This window comes from Amphibalanus amphitrite, unplaced genomic scaffold (genome assembly GCF_019059575.1).
Source record: "Amphibalanus amphitrite isolate SeventyFive unplaced genomic scaffold, NRLGWU_Aamphi_draft 000035F_arrow, whole genome shotgun sequence".
NCBI lineage: Eukaryota > Metazoa > Arthropoda > Thecostraca > Balanomorpha > Balanidae > Amphibalanus > Amphibalanus amphitrite.
In genome coordinates, this window is record NW_024881531.1 from 697,461 (window position 1) to 716,685 (window position 19,225).

At 51.2% G+C, this 19,225-nt stretch overlaps 1 protein-coding gene across 2 annotated transcripts; it reads right to left on the bottom strand.

Annotated features, from left to right (window-relative positions):
* Nucleotides 1–987: 987 nt before the first annotated feature.
* Nucleotides 988–13,122, bottom strand: LOC122370989. 2 transcript variants are annotated; one of them, XM_043347018.1, is made up of 9 exons: nt 12,947–13,122; nt 10,630–11,188; nt 8,858–9,035; nt 5,467–5,551; nt 3,741–3,804; nt 3,288–3,401; nt 2,783–2,941; nt 2,159–2,337; nt 988–1,610 (listed from the first exon to the last, which is right to left on the bottom strand). In XM_043347018.1, exons 2-8 carry the CDS (start codon nt 11,182–11,184, stop codon nt 2,197–2,199), a joined length of 1,296 nt encoding a protein of 431 aa, XP_043202953.1. In that variant the 5' UTR covers nt 11,185–11,188; nt 12,947–13,122; the 3' UTR covers nt 988–1,610; nt 2,159–2,196. The 2 variants fall into 2 exon arrangements, with proteins under 2 accessions (XP_043202953.1, XP_043202962.1); XM_043347027.1 differs by lacking the exon at nt 12,947–13,122 and adding an exon at nt 11,360–11,743.
* Nucleotides 13,123–19,225: the final 6,103 nt, after the last annotated feature.

Genomic DNA, 19,225 nt, shown 5'->3' on the forward strand with positions numbered 1-19,225 from the left:
GGCTGCATGAGGCAATGCCTCCTCCCCCTTCCACCGCGTGTTTCTCGGGATAAGCTCGCGAGCTGGCGATGAAGGTTGCAAAATGCCGTCAAGTAAAATACCTGAGCGCTGTCTAGGGGCCGCCTGACCGTCAAGGAGCCCGGCGTCTCGCGCAGGGTTGGCCAACCCGTCGTCCTCGGCTGGACGGTGGCGGGGGAGTAGCGGACCGCGCTCCCGGTGGTCGGTCATGTTTAGTCAGTACTCGTGATAGCTGACCCAGTTCCAGATATACCCACTGACCTACTGTTTGTATCCACGGCCTTAATTCGACATGCAGTAAACGGTGTTCATAGCAAGCAATTTGCTAAATGGCTCATTGATACTTAAAACTTTAACTGCACCTAATAAGAGCGTAATAGAAGGATCATTTGCCACGCAAGGACGCTTAATATTCGTGTAAATAACTATTTACTTCCTTGATCTCATCGATACTCCGCTAAGCCGAGCTTAGAAGGGTTGCATGTGATTTAAGTGCCTTTTATGCTGCCTGTTTTCGAGCAGGTATAGCCAGGTACCTAATGTTTTCGGACTTCCTCCTTCTTCAGTCCGTAATTTTATGTTGCCTCTGGTATTTGCCAGAGGTAATAAATGGTAATAAATGGTTACCATTTAATGGTTCCTTTAATGGTTCCAGGCTCTGGTAATAAATGGTTCCTGCGAAGTAAAAGGAGTGCTCGGACGTTCCGAAAAAAATGTACGTCTGGATCGTTTGCGCACATGTATAGGCGCTAATGTCGCACCACCTGCCAGTGTTGGCAGGCATCTGCCAGAGACGTCAAGAACATGAAAATGCCGTGAGATTCGGATTACTTTCTCCTTCGCCGGATGCACCTAGGAATCGCACAATCTCGGCAGCCAACGACCCGGTGTCACGACTAATGAAAGATCAGACTCGGCTCCGACCACGCTGGCTTGCCCTCTGCGCAGATACTCCGGGCAAAATAGCAATTAAGTCACTTTCGCTATATTTTGCGAACAGCTAGCGCACAACAACAAGCCGCAACAAATAGCTGACTAGACACATCCACCTCAATCTCGTTACATAACACTTGTAGGCGCATATATCATCAGCACCTCTCGGTAATATAATATGCGGCTGTCTGCCGGTCACCTTCACTTTTAACACAATAACCAACCAGTCATATTTGAGCCTGTGTGCTCTCCTGAATATCAGCAACTGGCTCATACCGCCCCACTCCACCGCTGCACTTCAGACGCGAGATTCTGGTCCACACTCGTCAAGTAGTCAGACTCGGCGAGCTAAATCACTTCGGATCCATGCCTCTCTCTAAGAGCGAGAGAGACGGGACCGAATCGCTACCGCCTTATATCCGGCCAGTTCTGTGCCGGGTCCGGATCCACGGATCCGTGACTGTCTTCTGTCGGAGCAGGGATCCAACGGCTCTGACGCTCGGTAACCGCCAGGTCGGCTGTACCCGACGTGAAGTTACCCCTCAATCCGGCAAGGTGTTGGTGTTTCACAGCGTCAGATCTTGCCCCGGCGCGACCTGGGTTTATCCTCTGTGGCGGGTCCGTCCTTATTATGGTGAACGGAGCCGCCAGAAGATTGTCTGAAACAGCCAGGAATGCAGAACTGTGACGCACGGTTCCTCGAGAATGTCTCAAGAATTAACGGTGGTGTCGGGTCGCGGATAGTTAACACTCGACCCAAGTCGCCAATTTTCGGAACGCGCCTAGTCTAGTTGAAAACGAGTTACGTTGGTGATACCCTGAAAGCAGTTTACTAGCCGATGAACTGATGCGTCGCCCGAGCGCGTCACATCTATGAAACCGCCCGGGAAAATTCCGGTCAGCTTTGCGCACTACATATGCGATCTTTCACAGATTTGCGTGCCGGTTCAGCCGTCTCTATTCTGACACTCAACACAATAAACCGACCGAGACTCGCAGCTCGGCGCAAACCTTGAGACGCCTACAAACGCCGACTCTCTTTCAGACAGACGAGCCTCAAGAAACAACATTTTTCTCTCACTATCTATTCTGATAACATCTCTCTCACGCGGACAACGAGCTCAACTCCGCTCCGAACAAATCTCCTCAGTCATTCCATCTCAACCACACACCCAATGATATACATGCGGACAGCGGCGAGGCTCACCTTTGGTTCCAGCTGTGTGTGCGGCCGACGACGCCGACTCAGATGTAGAAGACGTCGTCGTCGTCGCTGTCGTTCTCGCTGTCGCAGGAGAGGAGTGGCGTGGGCGGCAGACGTGGCGCACTGCGCCGCTGGTGCTCCACGGGGCGGAGGGACTGCCGACTCCGACTCCAGCGGACAAACTGTGACGAGAGACACGGGAGGGGTCAGTTAACTGAGGCAGGATGGAAGTGATTTTTGACATTTGACAAGTGATTTGAAGTGACAGTTGATGAAGCAAGACGGTCACTGGTCAATCAGTTCACGATACAGGAGTGCCTGATTAGCTCATTTGGGAGCAAATCGGATCTTAGATTAGTGTGTAGTGTGTACCTACTTGCTGAATGTATATTGGATGTTGTAACTGCACCATAAAGATGTCCACTTTTCGATTAATAAATTGAAAGTATTGTGCCTCTGAAAAAGCGGTCTGTTGGCTGCCCAGTGACAGGCCGAGAGCAAAAATCCAATAAACCTTTTTTCCTAATATAAGAAACAACAAAGGGAAGAACGATCTTCATCACTTCCATAGGAAGGGTTCGGGAATCTCCCGCGCCTTATATCAACTGTCGCGAGCAGATTACTCACCGATTGCCGGACGGGAAACTCTCGGCCGGTACGCGGCGTCAGTGCCACCTTCTTCCGCATGATGAGGCTGTAGTCGGAGACGTCGGGGAACTCACGCTGCAGCGCCAGCGGACAGTCGTCCTCGTGCAGTTTCCGCTCGTATTTGAGGTTGTTACACATCTGGGAGAGAATGGGGTGGAGTTATAATTTGGACCGGCTGTGATTGGGTAACAGGAGACCGTGCTAACAGCACATGAGGTGTTGCCTTTGTGGTCACATTTCTCACCAGAAGTAATATTTCTCTCTCACCAAAAGAGATGTTTCAAAGCTTGCAGTTTTACTTTGCGAATTATAAAACTTATGGCACGCGATAGCATCATTGCGAAATTATGCAATAAATCATCAGATACCGTGATCCGCTTACACAATATGATGACTTCGTTTGGCATCTGATAGCCCGTTATTCGACAACCATAACGCCGCCATCACAAATCCGATGTTTAGACTTAACTGACAGCCCACTCACCTCGTACAGCGAGTACCCGCTGGGGCTGTCATCGGAGTCGTAACAGTTGAGCAGCAGCTGGATCACCTCTCTGGCCGTGGTCCGCTCCGAAATCATCAGACTTTTGTAGAGCGACTGCAACAGAACGACGTCCAATTAGAGCCGGTGCAGACGGCCGTGGCTGGACGCTGGTGTGGACAGAGGCGGTCGTGCCCGGTCGGGACGGGATTTCGGGGAAGTTTTACGTCTGTGTTCCATTCCATGGTGACCAGAGACAGGTTAAGGCGGCTGTGGGTCACGACGCTAAGATAGGGATCGGCTAGTGACCGAGAACAATCAGAATTTAACGTCGGTACAATGCTGGGGAAATCGAGAATTAGTCAGAAAAATCGTGGCTGCCTGAGAGTTCTGATTATTGTGGATAGAATGGGAATATCATATTCAGAGAAGTGGTATGACAGAGCAGATACTTACCCCGGCCATGAGGATGCTGTCAATGACCTTCACCGCTCCGCCCGGGCGCGGTCGCACTATAAACCTGCAACAGACGAAAAACGTCAGCTGCGTGCGGTAGGGATCGGCGGCAGACATGGCGGTACCTACACGATCTGCAGTGAAATATCTGATAAGGAGTGTACGCGATGACGGGCGATAAGTACTGCAAGACAAAAGCGCCGGATGCTGTCAGTTGAAAATATTGACAGTTTCGTGGGAATGTAAACGCCGATGTAATTAATAGTTGACAACCAGGTGCAAGTCTATCAAATCGCCTTTTGCTCAATAGCGGTGGGTTTTCCAGTACCACATTAAATGCATCATATAATAGGTATATATATGTGACCTAAAATTATGCATCATTGGCTATGTTAGTGTGCGGCCACCAAGTGTAATCAGGCAGTTTAGGATAGAAAATAAGGCAAGTCTACTTATTTTCTTTGAATGCCAGAAAGTCCCAGTCATTTTTTTTTTATACATGAGAGCGACTCGGGTCGCTTAGCTGAATGGCTCAGTGGTAGCAGCATGCATGGGAATAAGGTGAATCATCCTCGCGGTCGTGCCACGCCGCTCGACTCCTCACAGGGAATCCTCCAAATCTCCCTACCGGACGTACCGGCGAGCCGAGCCACAGAGCTAAACGGTTCTGTCCATCCCTCGGCGGACACTGTTCAGATCTCAGAACTCCCGACCTGTGAGCCCGACAGCCAATTCAGCGCCGTCTTGAACGTTCCGCATTGCTGCTGATCCTTCCCACCCGACTTAACTTCATACCGGCGTGGCATGGGATTTACGCGGGCACTTTGACCTGGCTAAGCCGAATCTGGAGCTACCTGTGGTCACGCCACCGTGTGCCCGCCTTCCGGTACCGGTCAGCGCCGTCCGCCGCGCCGGTCGGTCACTTTTTGCACGGTTTTTGTTTGGAGACACGTGACGTATCACGGTCGAACGGAGCGTGCTCAGCGGTCAGGAGCAATGGCGACCGACGGCAGCACGCAGAGACGGTCACCGTTACTATGGAAACGGGCGTGGCCGGGAGACGTTTCCGTGCTTTGCTTTACGATTTTCTGGCGTGATTCGCTCGTCCCTGACTCTCCTTCCTTTGTCAGAATCTCTGCCTATCCGGTTACATGATCAATGGAGAGTCACTTCTTATGTAGGCATAGAGTCCAATGAGAACTTCTCCTTGTTGCAGAGCGATCTGACAATCTCCGGGTAACTCAGTACCAGGAGCTTGTGCTTAGCCGGAGTGATACAAACACCGACTAGAATGTCGGCATTATGAGGCCTTGTTGTGCCACCTGGTGTGGCACTGTCCGGACTTCATGGCCGGGCACCCTGAGAGGATCGGCTCCCGGATATGCATTCCACCGCGGCTCTTTTCCTGTGGTCTGTTCCACTGGTTTTCTTTGGAGGTGTGTAGGTGTACCGGCATTCGCCTGTGGTCTGTACATGTATAGACCACAGGTTTGTAACTTTGAGGTGTACTGACAGACTAAACTGGTGGTTATATGCTAGTTCTAGCTTTTAGTGCCGTTATTTATTCGTTGGGGCTGAATAGATGGTTTCTTTTCGACTGCGTCTACACTTGAGTCATTTATGCTCTTAACGTTATTACAATAGCCTTTTATCTGACCTCCCACATGCAGCTGTGACGGCGTTCTATTGTTTTCGCCTGTGTCTCTCTATATCGTTCCCATCTAACCTGGAGTCAGCGCGTGGGTAGCAGGCCTGCAGCTGGGCCGGGCACGCGTCGTCATCTAGATCCAGCACCGTCTGTACCGTGGCACCTGAAAAAGAACAAACCAACGGTCACAATAGAACCACAGCGGGATAATCGGTCACTGGTCTCATCAGAGGCTGGTCTTGGGTCAGCGGTCTGGGTCGCGGTGGTCCCACTGAGGTCAAAGATAGTGAGGTCAACATCGGGTCAGCGTCAGGGTGGTGTCAGGTCAGTCCCATCATTAGCGAAAAAGTAGCACGAGCGGTGCTGACTTCCGCTTCTGGTGGTCGCTGCCGGAGCGGTGCTCACTGTGGCCGGTCAGGAGGTAGTCCATTGCTGACCTAGTAGGAGCGTCCCAAGGATGCCATCAACTGAAATAAAGCCTCCCCAGAATGACCTTCCGCCTGCCTCGGCGGATCCTCGGCCGGCCCGCGGCTGACCTCTGTGTGAGCCGCGACCGACCCATGGCTGACCCCAGGTCACCGCTGATCGGTGTGTGAACCGTACCGCCCCGACCGGCCACACCGAGTGACAAACGGGTTCCGGTGTTTTGCGGGCGGAGTCCTACATTCGCGGCGAGGGCCGCATTCCGCGCCGTGCTGGCGGCCGCAGTCGAGTGCGGTGCGGTGCGGTACGGACGCTGAATCATGGTTCGTCACCGGTCTGACCCGCTGTCTGTGTGCGGTCGATGAACAGGTCGAGTAGGTTCCAGAAGAGTTGAGTGGTGTTGAGGAGAGTCGAGTAGAGTTAAGAAGAGTTGAGTCGAGTGATGTCGATTGTCGAGTGGTGTCGAATCGATCAAGTGGAGTTAAGTGAGTCCAATCAACTCAAGTGGGTCGCGTTGGATCGAGCGTAGTTGAGAGGAGAAAAGTCTACCGAAACCCAACCCAGCCAAGCCCAGGTAACTTGAGTGAAGCGAAAAAAGTGAAAACGAAATGCATACATGATGGTGTGGCGGTCGTCGTAATTTCACTATACTCGCCTCTGAATATATGCATGATGACTGCCCGCAGCGGTAGTTTCCACTTAGCACCATGCCGAGATTTCACTCATGTGAAGTCGTTTATCACCATTAACGAGTTTATAACTCATATCCATTTCCGAAAAGAATGATTAAAACGCCTGACCAACGTTGGCGATGCGTTGAATGAAGATAACCCGAGCGTGATATTTCTCATCTTTATTCGTTTCCGCTCATAGCTATTTAAACCCGACAGCCTCACGCCAGCCTTCACATCACATACAATTATACAAAACCGCAGCGAAGATAATTCCATCACACCTTGTTACTCAATTGACTCCGGTTACGAAACGGTTTCCGACCGGACAGAGCTGTCTGTCGCGACGGCGGCTGACCCAGCTCCGCTGCTGAGTTCCGGCGAGCGGAGAGGCCGCGGCGCATTGCGTTACACGGATGCGAGACGGGTCCGGCCGCTGGCCCCTGTGTCAACCTCAGCGTTCCATCATTCCATGTAAGTGATTCCCGCTATTGTGGTCGATGTTCCTGGTCAGCTCAAATGCCAGGGTCGGTCCGACAACATCGTCCAGTACCGACATGATATCAGCATCGATCCCCGCGACATTTCTAATCAGCATCTCATTTGCCGTCGCATACCAGCGGTGCCTCGTGCCGTGTCACCTCACGGTGTGTCAGCCGGTGTCAACACTCGACATGTGCTGTGTCAGAGCTCTGCGAACTGACACCAGCGTTCCAGGCAGCGGTGAGCGGCTTTAGTGGGGTCAGGGAGAAACCCCACGCGGGGACCGGTAGCGGCCACTGCGGTCGGTCCGCTGCCGGCTGACAGGGGCCGTCCGTCAGAGCGGCGGCAGAGGCCGAACGATGCCCCCGGGCGCGTCTGATACATGTTCGATAGCTACGTCATCCAGTGAGCTCATCCCACCGCGTGGCGGTCACAGGGTCGACCGGTGGAGAAGTTCCTCTCCGAGATGTTCAGAAGACACTCTGAAAGTGATAAAGAGTCGGACGACCGCCCAGACCGCTGTCGCCCAGCAGTTTATTTTACTTATTCTCCATCGCCGACGCGACCCTACTGGTTGTTTGACGGATTTCCATGCAAGACGATTATGACAATGATTAATGTATTGCTCATCAGTTCCGCTGACCTGTCCCCAGCGCCAGCACGCGCGTCTATCATCTCCCTGTCTCGGCTGACCGCTCCCATCGGCGGCCGTCGTCTCTGAGACATCCCCCCAGCAGTGCGTCATAACTAGCTCCAATCGATGAGTCGTCGATGACCTGTCGACCTTTCCATCTCTCCCCGGTGACCTAGGTGAGGCATAAGTCCGTCATCTCTTCCAGTTATTAGTTCGCTAGGTATCCCAGCCGTCAGATATGATCGTGTACGAATTTTCATTGGAAACATCTGGGTCATTGTCGACACGCCTCATTGATTAAATCGGAACAATGCTGAATATAAAACACCTGTCTTGCTAATATCTCTAGCCTTGCTGCCTAACCATCCGTGCAAGGATCGATGATTGACCTAAAATTCAATTGCAGCTCGTCCACGAAGTACAATGGCTCTTTTGTATCTCCGATTCATGACATCGGAGCGCTCGGACAGCACGTACTAATTGCATTCATAAGCAGCACAGACACCACGTCTGCGCGTAGAAAGCTACGAACTTTCTGCTCGCAAAACATGGCACCGTTTGTTGGCACCATTCACAGACAGATTAGCGGCGAAATGGCCGGCCGACGTTCACCGGCAAAACATCGCCCGCGTGACTTTTGACCCAGAGCTGTGAACTTCCGGTCATTTGGCCAGCAGGGGTAGCGCGCGCAGCCACATATGTGGGCCAGCGGAGCACCGGAAGTAGACTACTTCCGGCGCTGCGCCCGTCACACGCCCTGTGCGCCGGCGGTGCAGGTACGGCGGATTGCAGGGGGTGGTGCAGGACCAGGGTCTGTGGCAGTGCCGGGGGCAGTGGCCGCCAGTTCACCGCCGAGGCCGCTCGCCAAAGCCGGTGTCACGGAAAGGGGTCGTGTTCGGGGCTGAGTGCGGGGTGTGGGGAGGTGCAAGGCCGACTTCAACTGCCGGGGTGAACAGCCGAGAATGCATTACCAGGGTCGGAGGCGAGGAAGGTTTGAGCTGCGGCCGTATACAATAAAGACACCACCACGCCGCAACATTGTAAAAGCCCGGAACTTTCGTGACTTCCTATGATACTTATGCGTGGTCAATTACCATCATTCGTTACAATTATCAAGAACATTGCCGTAGTACCTATAGGATAGAGGATCCGTAGGTAAAATATAATTAACAAAGACTGAGTTAATAAGTACTGAACTATCGCAAGGCTACCGTTTCAGCTATATCATCCGCCAGTGTGCCCGCGGGATCGAACTGACCTGCTCCTCGTGTGGCCACCTCCAGACTGATGTTGTAGAGTTTCGGGTCGCGGTGTTTGAGCCGGTACTTGGCCAGCAGTTGGCGGACGATCTCTCCGCAGGTGGTGGTGTACTTGACACTCATGGTGCGGTACTCGAGGTCGGGCCGAATACAGCGCGTGTAGAGCCGCAGCGTGGCCTGGCGGAGGGTGATGAGGTGGGCGTTATGACGGGTTCCACAGGGTCTGACCGGCGTCAGACGACGCGACAGGAATAAACACCGAGTCTGTCTGGCGGCGTGTGAGAGCACTCTGTCACTCAGCACAGCGATGTTCCACGTCGAGTGCGTGCAAGAACTGTGTCATTTATCTAACGAATTACATTCACCGTGACATTTATTTACAGTTAGCGGACGACGGAAACCTTCCCAGGCGGCCGTGGTGTTTACAATATCCCTAATTCCCTCACACACACTGAGCGTTTGGAGCCCTAACCGACCGTGACATTCGAGCCTCACGGCGTCCCCGGGGAGGCACGCTCCCCTCGAAAGCTCCCACGCGCTCCACGCTCCCCGCACGCCGCGGCGCTGTTCCCATAGCGCGACAAACAAACGGGCCGTAACGCAACGCCGAGCGCCAACACGACGACGTCGTATTGTCAACGCAACGTCAACTTTAGCTTGTCTGGTGGGGGCTAACTACTACAGCTAACTAGGTAGGTGTGTGGCTCGGCGCATCTCGGGATAGCAAGTGTCAATAAAATACAGGACAGGGCCAGCGCCCAATTAGGAGCAGGGAAGGGTTGATTAGACGGTCGGGTGAGTTTGTATGATGCAGGACTGGGCTGGTTAGCTCCTGGGAAGGGTCATGGTTTAGGCGCGGCGAAGCGGACTAGAGGGAGTGGGAGTGCGTTAATATTGGATAGCCCAGCCTATGGGAGCGCCGAGATAACTTTTCCCACATGCAGGGGTGTGTGTCCAGTGGTCTATGTGTGACGCACGTTGTGAGAGGAGTGGTGTGAGACAGTGCAGGTGAGGCCAGCATATACGACTGATTCTGTCAGGGAGTGCCTTCCAGTGACTCAGACCGACGTGGAATGCTGGACAGAGTGGTACTTCGTGGGATTAATGAGCCGTGGTGGATTAAAATTGAGTCATCTCGCATGGATGTGTGCTCACTTGTAGCGAAAAATGCGAAAAGGAGATAAAAGGGAAGGAGCTAATATTTGTGAAAATTTATGCGCAGTTCCACCGGTTTGTTTACGTTTTTGCCAGACTGGCCAAATTACATGTACCCATGAAGCCCTTTGATAGAAACAAATTACTTGTGGAATAATTCCATTCGCCTCTATGACTGCGTGTGGTCCTGTCAGTGTCGAAAGGGTAATGATGAATTGAGAGGCACACCACAAAACACAGCACATGCATACTGGCGGACCGTGGGCGAACAAAAAGTCACCACCCAAAAACAGTGGGCAAGAAGCGTTCATCCCAAATGATGCTGTTTTTAGGCAGCGTTTCCTGTGGAGCCGCGGTAGCTCCAACTATCACTATCCAATCATTTGAATTCTGTCAGCGATGGCTGACTTCTGTGTGTTTTTAGGGCTTAGCAACAGGCCACACATGTATATGCATCCCACCGATACACCTATCCCCTCCAAGTCGAGTTAATGATGGAGTAAATCCATGCCCTGAGTGTTACCTCGGTGAGTGTTACCTCAATAATTAACTCAAATTGCTGGCTAGCTCAGCTCGCTGGTTAACACAACTCCATAATAAGACGAACTGCACTCACCGTGGGTGTGTCGGGCACGCTGGCGCTGCCCGTGCTGCTCAGTGTATCATTCAGCGACGTGTAGGATGACGAGCGCGACGACAGGGTGCCCTCGAAGTGTCCGAGCGCCTGGCGCGCCCTGACCGCGTCCCTGACCAGCTCGCGCGGCGTGGAGCGGGAACGGGGCGACCGGCGCGGACTCAGACTGCCCGAGGAGGACGAGGACACACTTGGAGTGTCCGAGCGCTGGCTGGAGCGCGCCCGGGAGCTCCTTAGCGTGCTGAACCCGCCGCGGAACGAGTCGACGTCCCCCTTCAGCGCGGCGCGCAGAGGACTGAAGTCGCGGGAGGAGCCCACGCTGATGGTGTCGAACTTGTGGGCCAGGGAGCCGCGTGCTGGGCTGTGGCCGCGCGAGGAGTCGGTGCTGGAGGTGTCTGGGGTAGCGCGCGGCGCGCGGCTCAGGGTGGAGCGCAGCGGGCTGTAGCTGCGCCCCGAGTCGATGCTGACGGTGTCTGCCGTGCGGCCGGCGCGGGCCAGCGTCGAGCGCCGCGGGCTCGTCTGCACGTGCTTCAGCATTGTCCTGCGAATGGGGAGAGGGCGATGATCAGTTGGATGGTGGGTGAGGATTGATCTAATAAGCTACTAATCTTGCGCCTACGGGTAACAAATACATGCACTGTTGTTTCCTCCATGCATTGTTGTTTACAGTGCAACACAGTAAATAATACGGAAACATAAATAATCACACTATCCGCGCCGCCGATATCTTCATATTTTTATCCGGTGACCTGTTTGATCGTCATCGACACTGTTAACAGCTCCTATGTTCTATTTTGGATTGCACCACCAAGTTTTCAATGGCTTGTTTACACATTCAGACCGCTTGTCACCGTCCAATTATACCTCGGATCTTAGCAGATAGCGACATGTAACATTGTGTAATTGTGAACATAGTCAGTGGGAATATACAATTTTATGAATTGGAGCCAATAGTCAGGATGTAAATTATTGTGTAAACATTGTCACTTTCGACTTAGACAGTTGTCGGGATTTTTAATTTTCCAGTTTCCACGCCTTCAGTCACATATGAATCATAAATTTAGCACGGCTGAAGTTCCACCCGAGAAAGTGGCCCGTTCTTTGTGCGTCCGTCACGAATTTGAAAAGCAGCATCAAAAATATAATTGCGCGCCACGTGCGTTACGCCATCGATGTGACGCCCTGTGCGCGAAAGGCACTAACGAACCGGCCACTTCCTGCTCTTCTCAATGCAGGTGAAAGTGAAGAAAAGGAAGCACATGAAATAGACGGCCGATCGAACTCCGGTTATCAGCTCGGGATCTCACGGCGCCTTTTGTGGTGCATTCACGGGTATCTCACGCTTCCCAGATGACGTAAGCTGAGGTACAATGCTGTCTCGAAGTTTCCACAGCTCAGTACGCAGATATTCGGAGCTCGTATGCATATCATTACCGATGGCCCGGCGCTGCGGTTTTGTAATACCTCCTCTCGGACCCTTTGAAGAAAACTCGGTAACGGCTCGGCACGCGCCTTTGATGGCCAACAAATGACCTCGGAAGGAGCAGCGGGCGCCGGGGCACAAACGTAGCGGAGACGTCAAAGGTATGATTGATCATCGCGCCAGTCGGGCGCACAATTGTGTCTGGATTTATCAGGCGCGCTGCATCGTTACGCCGCCTTTGGATGAGACGTTCTTCAGCAGATGATACGACTTGTATCGCACGATAGATCGGCATTTCTGCAAGGAGAATGGATGACGAGCCGCGCAAGCGCAGCCCATTGTGAACCACCTCTGAATGGGGTCAATGTCGGGTCCGCGTCAAATGGAAATGACGGACGGGTTGGTCAGACAGAAATTGGACGACTAGCAGAGAACTGGACAGTTGAGTGGGTGTTGTAGTCATGTGACGCGTTGCAGTCGTTTTGACGAAGCCGTGACAGGTTGAACATCGGTTATTATTATTATCGGTCATTACCATTACCTAATGTTATATCATGCATGCGTTTGCTGCCATCATGAATGAAAGGTGACCCCAAGTTGGAATATTCATTTGGTTGGTGTCTATTATTAGGGTTCCACTAAATAGGTACATACCTATAGTGCAAGGAGAAGCGTGAAACAGTGAATTCAAGCGATGAACCAAATGTTTAATTCTTCAGTAAAGCAAATGTCGTGACACGTAAATGCCTCAGAAACCAGCTCTACCTATATGAGTATGCTTGACTGACATAAGTGTAGAATGCTTGAATTATGCGGATATAGCATACGACGCGAAGCATTATAATATCAATTCTACAAAAAGAAAAATTAACTCACCTTTAACCGTCCGATCGGATGGCTCCCGAATCTCCACGCAGAAGTCGCCTCCTGTCTCACGCCGCCCTCGGTTCGCTCTCGTGTGTATCACTCTCTGCACTCTCACCGCCAGCCCAGCGCTCACCTCTCACCCTCGTCACCGGTCTGCCACTGACTCACTGCAAGGCTATACTCACTGCCGGCCGCCCAGCGCCGCTCAGAGCAGCGGCTCTGGAACTCCGCCGACGTCACGCGCCCGCCGACCAATCACAGGCCGCGCCGGGCGCCGGAGTCGGCGTGTGACGTCACACAGCCGCCGGTCGTGACGTCACGCACACAGGTGAGACGGCGATTTCGGTGGCCCCGGGTACCGGATCTGTGCGTCCGGTGGCTGTAACGTCACAGACCGGGAGCCACCGGAAGATCCGGGGCGGGACGAGCCCAAAATTCGACCGGATCAGCTCTCAACCCTATGTTTCGAGTGGGTGAATTGATGTTTGCTTGCGTTTTTACTGCGCAGCGCTGTCGTAACAAGGTGAGACATACATTCCGTCTCGTTTCGTCATCGTACCAACACATGCGAGTTCATAGTAGCCGTTTACACGACGGGCTATAGCCGTCGTGAAAACGGCTTGTGTTTCTTTAAGTTGTCAGTTTGGGTTGCGCAGAATGCAGATGATAGACCCCATTTTTTTAAGTTTTCGGATTATTTTGGATTGAAGCACTGGAATAGATTTATAATATGAAGATTAAAAATATTTGTTGTAAAAGAGATTTGGTGCAGATTTGGTGAAACTAGGTGCATTCGCCAGACATCCTAACGTGAAAACGGCTACAATGAATCACAATGTATGTATATGTCATTGTCGTAGGCATCGGGTGAAATCCGGCATTTCATGAAATGTCTAGGCATTGCATGGAATGCGGGCAAAAACTGAAATCTTCGTAGAAATACGGGCGTTACAGCGAATGTCTGAAAATTTTAGGCTTTTCATGAAGTGCCAGGCGGAGGCCAGGCACTCCCTGAAATATGGTCAAAACCAATTGAGTTCACTCGTTGCCTAGGCATTACATGAAATGCCCGACTGACGGCCGGCACTTTCTGAAACGATTACCGCAGCGAGAACGGACCCCGGGCCCCGGACCCCCGGTTGGATGGGGCCCGGACCTCCGGGAGAACGGGACCGGGCCTCCCGGAGAACGGGCCCAGGCCCCCGGGAGAACTGGCCCGGGCCCACGTGGATGGGTCCGGGCCCCGAAAGAACGGGCCCGGGCCTCCCGGAGAACGGGCCCAGGCCCCCGGGAGAACTGGCCCGGGCCCCCTGGGTGGATGGGGCCCGGGACCCCGTAGATGGGTGCGGGCCCCCGGGAGAGCGGGCCCCGGGCCCCGGGTGGACGGGGCCCGGACCCCTAGTGGATGGGGCCCGCGCCCCCGGGAGAAGGGGGCCCGGGCCCCCGGATGGATGAGGCCCGGGCCCCCTGGTGGATGGGCCCCGGAGCCCCGAGTGGACGGGGCCCGGGTCCCCGTGTGGATAGGGCCCGGGCCCCCGGTTGAATGGGGCCCGCTAGGGTGACCCGCTTGCTCCGCAACGCGAATAAGGGGTATTTTCGATCGGTGGGCGTTTGGCTGGTCTCGTGTCCGTGGATTATGTATCACGATCCGTGAAATATCTCGTAGCGTTAGCCCATTTTACACCAATACGATAACGTCCCTCCCCCTCCCGATCGCCGGCGTGTATATGCACACAACCGTCCGCGTACGAAAAGTTTTGTTACAGAGAGTGCCGGTCGTCTTTTGGGCAATCCATGTAATGCCTAGGCAAGGCGTGTACTCAGTTAATTTTGACCATATTTCAGGGAGTGCCTGGCCTCCGCCTGGCATTTCATGAAATGCCTAAAATTTTCAGGCATTCGCTGTAACGCCCCTATTTCTACGAAGATTTCAGTTTTTGCCGGCATTCCATGTAATGCCTAGGCATTTCATGAAATGCCGGATTTCGCCCGATGCCTACGACATATACAATGTATAATTAGACCAAATCTGCACCGAATGTGTACCAGATGGCCGTCGTGAAAACGGCTGGTATAAGTATATACCTATAGGAAAAGGGTGAAAAACTGTTAATTCGTTGCTTGAATTCCCTCAAAATCTTGCAGGCACTGGTAGTTAATTTCACTGAGTACCGGGTGTCCCAAAAGTAAGGTCATCATTTGTTTTGGCCACACTGCCAAAAATACGCGATGGATAGATATAAATAGGACATCATATGAAAGAGCATTTTATAAAATTTTATTCTGACATACATATGAGTCAATACATTGGCTCGTAGCCCCACATTTGCTGCTTTTCTACATGGCTACCATTTTGGGCCGCGTGCATGAATAGACTACGTTTGACTTCCTCCACTATTCTGGAGCGATTCTCTGGTGAGATGCCGCCTATGTTTGCTCGAAGGGATCATCCTTTAGTTCTTCCCGGCTCGTTGGGTTGTCCTAAAGACAATCTTTCTGTTGTGTATCCAGAGAATAAAAATATGAAGGTGTAACGTCAGGTGACCGCGGAGGCCATTCAATGGCGTTGCCCTGACTGAAAATTACGGGATCTCACATCCACTCTCGGAGACAATGCATGATCTTCAGGACGGTGCAAGCATAGTCTCCATCCTGCTGAAACCACTGCTGGCTGATGGTGTCGGCACAGCTGCGTTGCGACGAGCGGAAGAACCAGTGGGAGGACTTTCGGCCACCTCACTTGATTTATTGTCACCCGATTCCCGCTGTCGTCCTCAGGACCTCGAAGCACACGTGGCTAAGTATACATGCCCTGTGCGTACATTATACCTTTTTTCTGACGTTTTACCGGTTGAGGCGAAACTATGCATGAGTTCAGAGATAGGGCGAGCTGATAGGGTCTGCTTAGGGCCGAAAACTGGGCGGTATTTACCCTTTGTTTTAATGACGGACCCTCTCTAAGAGTTGAATTTCGACCTTCTCAGTTTTATGCCTACTGCTCGGTGTAGTTATGATCAAAAATGGTTTAAGCATGCAAGAAAATAATTCTATGGATGTACATTGCACGTGTTAAAATTGGAAGTCATTCGGACTCTTACTTCTCGAGATATTTAAGTTTTAAATCATGACCTTACTTTTGGGACACCCGGTATATCACATATCGTCTTAAAGAGTTCTGAAACTAGGTATTATTTGCCGTCTCAGATAAAGATTTGGACCAAAAAATGTAGGCAAAAGGCAAAGTATTCAGTAGCATTTCAGACCGAGAGACCAGGGGGACTGCGGTGAATGTTTTTATGGCAACAGGCAAATAACTGCTAAGCACATTTATCTACCTTCGCTGACTGACATTTTGACAGGACAAAGTGCAATATGTGCATACATAAGATGGCTACTCACTCGTTGCATGTCAGCGGTAGGATATACACTCGGTACATATTTACAGTGATCTGTCCTCGCGGCACCTCGCGTGGCAGATCGCAAAAACAAAACATAAATAATGCCCCTCTAGGTGTCAACACTGCCACAGAAAATCGCAAATAACAGGAAATGTTTGTCCTTAAGTAAGGCGTCTGCCCGGTTCTTGGATACAGAATTGATAAAAGAGGTCATTGTATTACAAGAGGACGTCCTTGTAACTAGCTGCAGTTTGATAATACATTTCGTATTAAAAACTTTAAAGCAGATGTAAATTCATAACAAAAATGTTTGTTATGGTGGACCATATCCACCATGACAATGTATAGGTACGCACTTACCTCTGTCGGTAGTATATGTAGGTAGACATCAAGTACCACTTTTACTTCTTCATAGCATACGTGCTCGTCATATAGTTTTCAAAACGCATTTCGAATTGGCAATTATTGTCGTCAGAAAATATCGCCCGTGTAGCTCCCATTAGTTTTTGTACGTGCACAATGGCGTTTGCCGTCGGTCGAAGCTATCTAAGGCGCCGCTGGGTTTTCCCTGCTGTACATTTTATTCCTCTGCTAACGATGTTCCTCCAGGTGCTCTATTTCGCCCCTCACCCCTTCCCCTCCCCTCTGACTAAATAGTCCGTCATTAGCGCTGCAGTTAGCAACCACCATTGGTGCAAGGGCGAGCGAGAGGGGTGTGCCAGCGGTCCTCCAACTGTCCCGGATCCTCGACGCGTTGTCACTGGGTGCGCACATTTTCCGGGCATGCGTGGACAATAGACTGCGGCTGGACGCGCACACTTTTTGACAGACCTTTTGGTCAGTGTGTGGCCTTCAGTGGCTCTGCGGTAGAATGTTAATCATTCGATTTTTTTAGAGCAAATGAGCATAACGGACAGTACTGAGACGATTCACTTGCGTTTCACGTAAGCTGTCTTACTCTTGGCGTCAGTCGACGCTGTTGGCGCTGTTACAAATGACGCTGTTACACCTCCGTGTCAAGGGTTATTCATGTTTGGGAAGTTTGCATGCTTAGCTTTAGGTAGATGATTTCAGATGTGTGTAGATGGCTTAGATAATTTCGATGCCTCCTGTCCAACCAAGCAAATCATAAACTAAAGCCAACGAGTAACTGCAGCCCATAACAGCTTGTTGTGTGTTCCGGCAATGATTGTTCACCGGAAACTGCGTCAATCACAAATCGTAGGCCATTACCTATACTTGTGTCATGAGCATGGAATGATACACCTTTGGGAAGTTCGCCAATTATATTCTATTAACTGCAATTTGATTACAGGGTTAGCGTATAATCCTTTATGACTGTCAACACCATATCAGATTTTTAGACATAAGCCAGACAGCCCGAAGTCAAAACACTGTCAGATTCGTGTGACATTCACGTGTAGTAAAATAGCGTGAACCCACCTTTCTTCAATTCGTCATCATTCTTTGCTCCTTTTCATTCGGACAGAGGTCGATGGCGTTGATTCACCTGCAGACGAGAGCCTGCTCACACGGAGAGTGAATAAAGGCCTAGAGCGTGCGGTCCGGTGGGGCTGTATTGCTCATGCAATGTAACCTACCAGCGGTCTCCTTTGGTGAACGGCTGTAATCCGAGGCATAATACGGTATCGTTATCAATATCAAAGCTGCAATATCTGATTCATTTATAACCGGATCATCATTGGTACGGGTGTGACAATGGATTCAAAGCAATTGTATTTATCCAGCTGTAGATATTTTTAATCGCAAACGCAATGGTTGAAATAATTGGATTTGTGTTCTTTGTTGTAAAAAAGAGAGTCAGCGAAACCTAAGCCTTGTTTTCAGATTTTATTAAGCCCAGCCCTTTCTCGATTGAATAATAATAAACCTTGCCTCTGTTGATCGACTATGCTCTAAAGTTCCGCTATGCCGAACTATGCGACTAAAACTCCTTGTGGTCAAGCTGTCGACTCCTCAAAATAAGCCATCAACAGTCAGGCACGGAATCAAATGCCAGCTCCCGCGCACATTAACAAATCGATCTCCTCACCCAGCGCCAGTCAGACCTCCTAAAGATGACTGCTGTGCCTGACGTAACGGGACATCCTGAATGGTCCATGAGCCGAGTCAAACCAGCGAGCTCCGACTGTGAGACCTGCCGTGACCCGGTGTGACCTCGGGGAGCAGGTGGTAGATGGATCACTGGGCTCAGGGCTGATGGCTGGATGGATGGAGCGATTGTTTGGAGGAGTTATTTGAGCGAACGTGGCAGGTGCAAACCGGAAAGACTGTTTACTTTAGATAGTCAATGGCCTTTGTCAATCGTTCTGAAATTCCTTTTGATTGTTCAACAGGCAGTAGGTAGATGCTTTGGACAGGTCACTCAGCAGATTTTCTATAGTTTCCATAACATGATTTGTCCAGACGGCTCCATGATGTGAACTTTTAGGTCTCAAGTATGCTTCAGTCATAGACATAATATTTTATTGACAGATATTTTGGCGAATAATGGGATTGATTACCAGGATAAAGAGATGATAGCCGGATTGATCGCCGATCAGTTTACGATCGCAGCACCAGCTCTGGGGTCGTCAGAGAGGTAAATTGATCACCACGGATGGAGAGATGCTGGGGGTGCTCGAGATAAATTGGCGTCGATATAAATAACACGAGTCACCCAGAAGTGCCGTGAACAGAAGATCAGTGACTCGGCACTTACATATTTTGCTGCTATGCCAACAAAGAGGAACACAGAGTCATGCTTCAATCAGCTGAAATATCATGGCATGGAATAAAGGCGTTTTTCAGCTTTGAAGTGTTCCTGAGTGAATGGAGAATGTAACCGATACCTATTTTATATTTGCTGTAAATAAACAATGCCATTTTA

Coding starts and splice junctions, on each gene's coding strand:
- LOC122370989 (XM_043347018.1), bottom strand. CDS start 11,184: ATGCTGAAGCACGTGCAGACGAGCCCGCGGCGCTCGACGCTGGCCCGC. Junction 9,036..10,629: donor GCGTGCCCGACACACCCACG/GTGAGTGCAGTT, acceptor ACCCTCCGCCAG/GCCACGCTGCGGCTCTACAC. Junction 5,552..8,857: donor GGTGGCCACACGAGGAGCAG/GTCAGTTCGATC, acceptor GTTCTTTTTCAG/GTGCCACGGTACAGACGGTG.